Source organism: Phyllobates terribilis, unplaced genomic scaffold (genome assembly GCF_046119375.1).
Source record: "Phyllobates terribilis strain yellow unplaced genomic scaffold, ASM4611937v1 Scaffold_347__1_contigs__length_1996218, whole genome shotgun sequence".
NCBI lineage: Eukaryota > Metazoa > Chordata > Amphibia > Anura > Dendrobatidae > Phyllobates > Phyllobates terribilis.
In genome coordinates, this window is record NW_027363107.1 from 754,677 (window position 1) to 765,335 (window position 10,659).

Sequence of the window (10,659 nt, forward strand, 5' to 3'; positions counted from 1 at the left end):
AGCGGACCCTGCTGCAGCGGCGGCCACAGTGACCGCATCACAACGGGTGGCGTAGTCGACACAAAAGAACTCTTAATAACATCTGTAGGACTGCCACATAACACTGAGCTTGACGCCCTGGGCACGGGCCGGGTCACAGCCGCTCGGAGACTACAACCCCCCCCATCTGATCCGGTGCCGGGTATTCCCCTCAAAAAGGAATATGTCCCAGGGGGCGCGTCATATACACTGCACAGTACCACTTCTCTTGTCCTGTATACTGGGTGTCATTCTCAGTATCTGTATTATTCTGTATATATACACTGCACAGTACCACTTCTCCTGTTCTGCTGAAGAAGAGGTGGCATTGGCTTTGGGGAGGGTCAGTACTGATGGGTTTATTATTTTCTATGTCTACAATCCTATGGTTAAATAAAAATTAATCCTGAACAACTTGTTTAAAGGGGTTATCTGAAGTTTGGAAATTGTCCTCTATCATTGGGATATGGAATAATTTTCTGATTGCTGGGGGTCCAACAGCCGGGACCCCCAATGTTTCCGAGAACCAGGGATCTGAAGAGCTCTGGGTGAATGGAGCGGTAGTCGATCATTCGCATTGCAGCTCCATTCACACGTGGCTTAATAAACATCCCCTATAATGGAGTGGTGAGGGGCATGAACAAGAAAGCAAAATGTGCTGAACTTTTCATTGTGCCTCAATGGGATGAGGGGGGCGGTGATTTGGTATGTGGGCTGGTGGGGTTTGTGTGACAGGCGTGCTTTTTCATTTTTCATCCCATTCCAGCCCTGATCTCTCTCTCTATATATATATATATATAATTAAAATTCTTTTAAAAGCAGAAGTGTTAATATGTATTTTTTATCGCTTAGCAGAATGCAGAGTGAAGTTTGATAGATATAAGAAAATCTCAATAAATATAGAAGTTGTTTTTTTTTTTTATTAGGGATAGGGTAGAAGGATAAGGGATGAACAAAATCAGGGACAGAATCAGTAGACAAAATCATAGTCAGGAAGAAATCCGGGTCAGATACCAGGTGATCAGTAAAAAAGCCAAGTCAGGCGAGCAGTATGGATAGAGCGGAGCCTGGTGACAGAGGCATTACCGAAACAAGTCCAGGTAGAGATGTTACAGTTAGAAGGCCACAGGTAGATGGTGAAGGTCCTTCTTTACAGGTCCAGCAGTGATGGTGGATCAGCTGTACTCCGCTAGATGCGGAGCTTTTCCGTCTTTTAGATGACACTTGGGCAACAGCGACAGCATGCAAATGCGCGAGCTGCCCTGGATAGTCCACGCCGGCAGGATGATAAGATCCGGCGGAAGATGGAACCTAAGAGAAGAGAAATACATACAATGTAAGTGATGGGACTCCATATTACATGATGCTACTGTGCGGTCAGTGTGGCCGGCCGGACAGCAGAGGAATCTTATTCACACAGATGTCCGGGGTCATTGTCAGCCATCATACATGTGACAATCCCATCACTGACAGATGACATCTGCTCCCCATGACTTATTCTCATCACTAACATCACACAACATGGAGATGATTCTCACACTTACCTCGTCTCTTTTTCCCCTTTTTCCCATTTTCTGAGTTTTGTTGGTCTATACTCAGATTCATTTCAGATTTTCTTTCCTCTTCAGTTGTAAATTCTGATCAGAAAGTAAAAAAAACTCAGTAAAGAAATATTCTTATAGGATCTGCTTTGTGTACTGTATATAGAAGAATTGTTCTAGTCCTGTCCCCTATAGTCCTGATAATCTGGCATTGCATTATTATAGGGCAGAATAAGTCCTATATACCGTTCATGACCTAATCTGAGGGGCATTAGATGTATCACTGATATGGAGCAGTAAGCGCCCTGTGTGCCGCCACGTGGTGCATCACTAATGAGCGATATTCTACTATAGGAGACGATGTCTTCTTATATTGAAGTGAGTTCCTGGATGCTAAAACGTATTTTACAGAATCCATGAAAACAATTCCTGGATAAAATTAAGGAAATAGAAATACAGTATGGGCCCATGGAAAAAATAATTGGGATCCATGAAACCTGGACAACATAGGAGACCTAATACAGAGAAACCAAATATTTGAGCCTTGAAGTCAACATTCACCTTTTGATGCTGTACATACATACCTGATGATGGGAACGAGGAGGGCAAGCTGTTTATAGCATTGTCGCTATCAGATTCAGAAAGCGATTCTTTCTGCCTGTCAGGAAGAATCAGGGGGTCGGACCAGAAGACCCAGGAGGTAACTTCCAACTCTCCCATTCTATGATTTAAGAAAAACATGTAAATCACAAGTCAATGCAGAATAAAAGGGGTGGTCTCACTAGAAGAACACCGACTAGAGGGCCTAATAGGACATATGACTGTCATAGTGAGGAAGGTTTTATGCTCCAATCTACCTTCTATGGATCAGAGTGAAAAACAACTAGCAATAATGGCTGGCATGTAATACTACATCTCTCCTACAGTATGGGCAGCTCTAATACGCGTGAATGGCTGCAATTATGGGCTATTATCACCAACGGTTTCTGAAGCCAAAAGCACAATGACCGCTAATCATTGAGGCTGAATTTGATATTATGGTATTTATGTCCTATATTATATGTTGTGCATATATATCAGCCTGGAACTCCCATTAATGATCCCATAATCTACTCACATTTCTGAGATATTTGTATTGGTTGCTGGCGTACACTCTGGAGGAGACTTCTGGTCCTCATCATTCATCGTTCTGGTAGTGATGGTACAGAGCTAAACATGGACAAAAACAAGATATGAAATACTTTTTTTTACTTTTAGAGGTCTTTTTTGTTTCACATATTTTGGATTTATTGATCACATACGGTACTTACTTTAGAAAGCCTTTCAGAAGATGATGTAAAATTTTGGAAGTCAAGGTTCTCATTGTTCTCACTTGTACCCTCCTCATCCTCTGAGACCGAATGGTCTATTTCAGAGTGATCTACAAAAGTAATGAAGTATTATTAGAGGTTGTTAGTATAAAACAGGTGTCATTTATCACAATATTAGTGGGTACTGATTATTACATTTTATGGAAGACAAGACAAACAGCCGCTTAGTCTAGATGATGTCTTCTTCTACTTACCGATAAATAAGCTGTTGTCCACATCTGAGGCAAGCTGAGGAATGTACTCTGGCTTCTGACTTAGAAGGTTGTTAAAATCTAAGTCACTCAGGAATGGATGACTCTTGATCTCAAGTGATCCTCCTGGAAAAAGAACAAAACAAAAGTGATGTGGACATTGTCAGAGATTGCTTCACATCTGAACAGTTTAACTTAATCTGAATTAATGACATAACTGAGTCAACATGAAGGAAGAAGACTGAAAGTCATAGTGTGGAGAACTAGAAATGGACAATCTGATAGAGAAGTGTTGATCCTCAAGGACATGAGTGATAAGTGTGATAGGTGAATATTAATACTAATATGAATAGTATTATATCTCTTACCTGTCCCAAGTCTATCTGCAGGATTTGTTCTGAGCAGCTCAGTAATCAGGTTCTGTGCATTGGGAGTAGGAGCGGAATTACAATCCCAAATTATGTCACCTGTTATACAGAAAATAAAATCTCTTTACTGGACTGTAAGCTAAAGCAAAGTAAACACCTAAACCAATGTAACTGATCAAAGCAATGGTCGGATCATTCCACTTACCAATGACAATCCTGTCATAAAGCTCAGCTACAGAATCTCCATCAAATGGTACAGATCCCGTGAGAAATTTATGTAGGATTATCCCCATTGACCACCAGTCAACAGGTCTTCCATAGCCTTCTTTGAGGATGACCTCTGGGGCGATGTAATATGGGGTGCCACATAACTGGAAAACAACAGAAGATAAAGATGAAAATGATAAAATGGTTATTATAACACGTTCTCGCCATAAAAACACAATGACAAAAGATAAAATATCAATGGAAATGTTCTCTAGAAATGAAGAATGTAGAGAAGACACAATAGTGTGATGAGATTTGTAAAGAAAAAAAGACATATGCCAAAGGCAAGGTGAACAGATGGGGTATATTAGTTAACCAAATACCAAAGCAAAACAAAGAAAACCCCTTAAAATAGAATCTTTAATAGCTACATTTAAAAGCACCCATATCAATATATGAAGACAAAATCCATAAAATGTACAATATATGGGTAGTGGGATAAACGTAGGATAATTGACATGCAGGCTTGCCCTAGAGATCCCAAATGGGCTGAGATCCCGCATGCCAGTGGAGGTTGACACCCTAGCTAATCGGTTTGGCGCCCCCCTCCACATCGGCACTCCCTCCGTGACGCTATCCACCCCTAGACAGACATACACATATACAGATAATGATGAAAGGCAGACAGTCATGTCGCTGCTAACATGCTGAATGAAAAAAAGGCAATATTCAATGTATCAATTATATGGAAACAGGGAAGCTGATATAATGTAGTTCCACTAGTACAGATAGGATATCAAATGCACCAATCTATACACAATTCAGTATGATATATAAACCATCATTCAGAAGCCTATTATAGATACATAAAGTACATTAGTGCTGGCAATTACGGGCAACAAGAACAATATTATAAAAGCACGTGTGCTCAATTAACGGTAAACATAGGAACATAAATATGTCCAAAGTAGTAACAAGTCACCTATATAATGACATTGAGCATGAAGATAATAGTCTAGGACAGACGGTACATATAGACAACCTCAAAATCCCCCTGGCTAATCTATTATCAGGACTGATCTACACAGGACACGTCCAAATGTTGGGACAGAGCATTATCCAGTGTGCGAATTACAAAAAAAGTTGCCAAAAAAGCATTTTAGTCAGCAGTAACCAGAGGACTTATCTGTAAATTGTCCCAACACGTTTCTCCCCCTCCTAATTTGGGGTTCATCAGGGGATCATATTAGGAGATAGCCACAATGAGTCTGGACAGACGCGGGAGATAAATACACCCCGATCGGAGAATACTGCTGCCGCCACATTTTATGGATTTTGTCTTTATATATTGATATGGGTGCTTTTAAATGTATCTATTAAAAGTTATATTTAAGGTCTTTCTTTGCTTTGGTCCTTGGAGATTTGTAAAGAACAAGCTAAATTCCTGTAAGTGTTACCCACCTCACGGTCCAGGAACTCCCTGGTGATGTCCTCCGCTAATTCCTTGTAGGTGTTGGTTTTTGGCATCATGACACCAACTTTTGAAATCCCAAAATCGGTAACTTTTATGTGTCCAGCAGATGTAATCAGGAGGCTGCGGAAGAGAAGATGGTTTTAGCCTCACAGACCGTATGATAATAAATGATAACTTCCCCCCTTTATTATACTACGAGGGGCACTTACTTATCCGGCTTCAGGTCTCTGTGCACCACACCGTAGCTATGGAGGTATTCCACAGCAAGAACCGCTTCTCCAAAGTATAAGCGGGCCAAGGGGACAGATAGAGGACCCCTGGTGCTTAGGAGGGTCTCACAGTCACCACCTATAGAAGAAAGGAAATATGACCGGTGTGTGGTTTATACAGCAGATCACCATGATGTATAATGGGAAGTGAGCGGAGACATTGGGATAGGAGAGAATATAAACAGATATAATGTATAGTGCACATAATATTAGTCTGAATCGATGGAGAAATGTCGTCCATGTAACTAATAACATAAAGTGATGTCACATCTCGTCTACAGCTGGAGATACTGACATGCTCAGTGCGGACTTACAGGGAGATCACACAGACAGTGGCGGACAGAGAAATCTCAGGGCCCCATAGCAAAAGTTCTAACTGCACGCCCCTTAAAAAAAAACCCTTACTGAAGTCAATCGATGTTCTCAACAGCAATACACCTTTTATAGCCATTTTAGCATATGATGCTCCCAAAAATGCCCCCACCCACAGACTGAGTTAGATATCCCCACAGTGAAATCTTAATCCAGTTTCACCTTACAGATATAATGTAGCACCTGTCTATAATGTCCCCACTCAGTATGAGGCCAGTCACAGCCCCCTACTCAGTATAATGGCGCCCACAGCCCCCCCTACTTAATATAATGGCCCCCATAGCCCCTCAGACAATATAATGGTCTCCACCACTGCCCACTCAGTATGATGGCCCCCAAAGCCAATCAAACAGAATTAGGATCCCCACACAGAATAAGGACCCCCACTGCACACCATTCAATATGAGGACCCCCAGGGGGTGTAGGGGCATGTACAGTCACCAACTCAATATAGCGGCATTCACAGTCCCCTATAGCCCCTCACACGGCACACCATTCAGTATTATGGTACCCACAACCCTCAATTCTCAGTATTATGGCTTCCACCAATCTCGCAACTCAGTATTATGCCCCCACCAGCCCAACAACTAAGTATAATTGCTCTCACCAGCCCCACCACTCAGTATTATGGCCCTCAGCAGCCCCACCACTCAGTGTTATTGCCCCCAACAGTCCCTCCACTTAGTAGTAAGGCACACAATAGCCCCACTACTCAGTATTATGGCCCCCACCAGCCTCAACACTCAGTATTATGGCCCTCACCAGCCCCACCACTCATTGTTACGGCCCCTACCAGCCCCACCACTTAGTAGTAAGGCACCCACCACTCAGTACTACCACCTCCACCAGCCCCACCTCTCAGTATTCTGGCCCCCACCAGTATCAACACTCAGTATTATCGCTCTCACCAACCCCACTACTCAGAATTATGGCCCTTATTAGCCCCACCACTCAGTGTTATGGCCCCCACCAGCCCCACCACTTAGTAGTAAGGCACCCACCAGCCCCACCATTCAGTACTATAGCCCCCACCAGCCCTACCTCTCAGTATTATGGCCCCCACCACTACTTAGTGTTATGGCCCCCACCAGCCTCACCATTTAGAATTATCGCCCTCACCAGCCTCACCACTCAGTATTATGGCCCCAACCAGCCCTACTACTCAGCATATGGTCTCCACCTGCCCCATCACTCAGTGTTATGGCCCCCACCAGCCCCACCTGTGCAGTGTAAGTACTGAGACTCCACACTACAGATGCAATATTGTGGCGACATCGAAGAACCTGCAGTACACGGAGTCTCGGACCCATCTGCGGAGGCTGAATGGTGGATTTAGGAACCTTTGGCTCCCTGATCCACCATTGTTTTCATCGGTATTCATATTCTGACAATGTGAATACCACTGAAATTGTGATGACAGGTGGTGGAATGGGGCCCAGTGCCGAGCGGTGCCAGGCCCGATCTGACTCACTGGCACCATAGCACTGCTGCACACAGATCAATGAATTTCCAGGCATCTTGGTAATAGAAAACCTACAGTAAACGCACTGTGAGGATGTAACTGTCCTAATTATCCTAATTATAAGAGCAGTGATAAGATGTAAGCAGACATGGGCTGAATATACTACAATATACATGTCCTACCTCCTACATACTCCATGACCACACACAGGTGAGATTTTGTTGGAAAGGAGCAGAGCATGGAGACCACGAAGGGACAATCTGCGAATGTTAGGATGTCCCTCTCCAGAAAGGCCAATGCCACTCTTTTTGGAGTGTTCAGGTTTCGCTTGAACATTTTCTTCAAAGCAAAGATCTGGTGTGAGTCTTTATGGTGCGCTAAGTAGACGGCACTGGAGAGAAAGAGAATCAATGGTTAGAATGAATCTTTACTACAAGAACATCTATAGAAGTCATTATATAATGTTTTGTACTAATGTTTAATGCTAGAAGTCTGTCCGTCACTGGAAATCCATGTCTAGAATTTGATAAAAGATCACTACATAGATCACCTATGGGAGGTGTCCACAATGCCACGTCCGCCGGAGCCCTCACCCAGGTCACATTACAGATGAGAGAATCTACTGAAATTATTCTTGGGCAGATTCACTACATTAGACCAGTAGATACGATTCAGTGCAAATAAAAGTTGGTCCAAATTAAAAGTGCTCCAATTGCCATAACATGACGTTAATTATGCTCCCGCATACCCCAAGACATAACAACATAATAAATGGAGGGGAGCGAAGGAGTTACAAAAAATGAAACCCATTATAGCCACTTGTCCTCTGTGCCAGTCTTTATTGCTGAGACCAGGGAGTAGACTCACATGGTCATGGTGGAGGTTGGGGGGTGCAGATGTCATTGATGAAATTTCGTGTCACCCCCTCACTTGACCATGTGTTGCCAATTACTCTTATCAGTTCGCTAATGGATTCCGAAAAGAACAGACCGGTGCGGAGGATCGGGAAGCTCTGATGGGGGTGGCAGTGTAAGAACAGATGAGGGTCTAGGACAGGCAGGTGTAATATATTATTCTATTTTAATCCCTTTCCTTAATAGTTTGTTTTCCTACAGATCATATAATTTCCCTATGATAACACTGAAGGGAAGAGCACAGAGTCTGGAGCATTGTCATTGGGAACCTTGAGAAATGTGGATTATGCCAACAGAAAACTCACCCAAAACTTCCACTGCTGATCAGTTTGGATGTCCCATAGTCGCTCTTATGCGGCTGTCTTGACGGGGTCAATGATTTGATCACGCTCTATAAAAGAATAAGAAATTATATAAAGATATAGAAGCTGCTGGAAAAAAGCTCCAGATGCAAAAACGTCTCCCTTCTGTCATCTCCTCTTAGAATATAGACATCCCATGGTTATATGGGGGACAATACTGGAGGTGTCATTCCCACCCCATAATCTGGTGATACACCGACATCTCTCTCCATGATACTTACACCGTCAGATTCTTGGATCTCCGGGATCTCACAGATTCTACTGTCAGCATCCGCCAACACAGTTGTTTCTAAAAGAGTGAAAAAATGATGAAGAAATAAAATGTATTAGACGATATTAATCCTACATATATATTACAACAATATAACTCAGACATGACAAGATGTCTGTAAATGGGAATAATACTTATTATATAGGGATTCTAAATATGAGAACGTACGGAGCATCCATGAATAAACGTAATGGAAATGATGAAGGACTCCCCCAATCATCACATGAATGAGGAACCCCCCACCCTCGCTGTACATGTGAGTGATGGTAAGAGATCTGAAGCGTAGGAGCCATATGCAGATTATCCTGGAAGTGCACTGGGGGCGTGTCACAGTATGGATTTCTTCTTCCACGCCCCCAGTGCACTTCCATGCTGATTTGTATACGGCTTCTACATTAGATTTCCCTTGACTGAGACATTGGATTTCTGCAAAAAATTATTACAGAGAAATGGCCAGTACAGTCATACCACAATATGCAAAAATGTGCTGATAGGTTCCCATTACACAGAATATACAGAGTAAATGTAAGATTATTCCCTGTTCTCTATAATATCTGGATATTTCTTGTAGGAGGTCGGGTGATCGGCTCACCTGTAGTCAGATCGCTGTTCAGTCCCGGGATTAGATTTTGCTCGTCTTTGGTGTCGCCTTCTGCTGTTTCCTGATAGATATAATATATATAATTAACATGTGGAACCTTACACTAAATCATCACATAGATAAATCAGGAAGGACTAAACCTGCATTTACAGATGCAGCCAATTGTAACTGTACAAATCAGACGTGTGCTAGAGAAGATGACGGCTCCTTACCAGGCGTTCCAATGAGCGAGCCGGACGCTCCAGTACACACAGGACTTTTTCGGCCAGGTCTTTAATAAAAGCCAAATCTCCATATTGAGATCTTTCTTCAGCCTAAAAAGAGGAAAAGAAACAAAAAGGAAAATTTTGAGATGAGAAAGGTCACAATGGAGGAGGCCGCCATTGTATGTGACATTTGCTCCTCTCTGCAGATACAATAACTCTGGGGACTCATCGTGTTTTATATTGGAGGAAAGAAACTTCTATCCCACCATTATCTATAATATAACCAGGGATGGGTCCTTCTTTCCGAAGCCTCTATAGACTGCGCAAGCGCACTGTACCTGCACAATGTGGCCGCAGACAGAAGAACACATCCAGACCGGGAGGCGGACGGGGATGGAGGAGGAGTGTGGTGCCAGAAATAGAGGTATGCGTCATTTCATCATGGCTATGGGGGGTCTCCTGCTAAAAGTGGGGAGGCTATGGAGGCAGTGGCGTACCGCCAATGGCGGCAGGCCACGCCACTGCTATGGGGCCCGTGAGCCGGGGGGGGGGGGCCCATAGCAGTCATAGAATCATAGAATCATAGAATCATAGAATGGTAGAGTTGGAAGGGACCTCCTGGGTCATCTGGTCCAACCCCCTGCTCAAAGCAGGATTCACTAGATCATCTCAGACAGATGTCTGTCCAGCCTCTGTTTGAAGACGTCCATTGAAGAGGAACTCACCACCTCTCGTGGCAGCCTGTTCCACTCATTAATCACCCTAACTGTCAAAAAGTTTTTTCTAATATCTAATCTGTGTCTCCTCCCATTTAGTTTCATCCCATTGCTTCTAGTCTTTCCTTGTGCAAATGAGAATAAAGATGATCCTTCTACAATGTGACAGCCCTTGACATATTTGTAGACAGCTATTAAGTCTCCTCTCAGTCTTCTTTTTTGCAAGCTAAACATTCCCAAATCCTGCAACCGTTCCTCATAGGACATGGTTTGCAGACCAGTCACCATTCTGGTCGCTCTTCTCTGAACTTGCTCCA

General features: G+C 43.2%; 1 protein-coding gene across 1 annotated transcript; it reads right to left on the minus strand.

Annotated features, from left to right (window-relative positions):
• Positions 1–1,964: 1,964 nt before the first annotated feature.
• Positions 1,965–9,997, minus strand: LOC141222234 (microtubule-associated serine/threonine-protein kinase 2-like). The gene is made up of 14 exons (XM_073666639.1): positions 9,965–9,997; positions 9,412–9,481; positions 8,770–8,837; positions 8,492–8,577; positions 7,455–7,663; positions 5,379–5,517; positions 5,157–5,289; positions 3,694–3,859; positions 3,489–3,587; positions 3,124–3,246; positions 2,870–2,979; positions 2,677–2,768; positions 2,144–2,280; positions 1,965–2,056 (listed from the first exon to the last, which is right to left on the minus strand). Exons 1-14 carry the CDS (start codon positions 9,995–9,997, stop codon positions 1,965–1,967), a joined length of 1,557 nt encoding a protein of 518 aa, XP_073522740.1.
• Between the last annotated feature and the right edge of the window lie 662 nt (positions 9,998–10,659).

Excerpts from the sequence above, each read along its gene's own strand:
- LOC141222234 (XM_073666639.1), bottom strand. The coding sequence starts at position 9,997 with ATGTGTTCTTCTGTCTGCGGCCACATTGTGCAG. Across the intron at positions 8,578-8,769 it reads AGATCCAAGAATCTGACGGT|AGCGTGATCAAATCATTGAC; the intron begins GTAAGTATCATG and ends ATTCTTTTATAG. Across the intron at positions 3,247-3,488 it reads TGCAGATAGACTTGGGACAG|GAGGATCACTTGAGATCAAG; the intron begins GTAAGAGATATA and ends TTCTTTTTCCAG.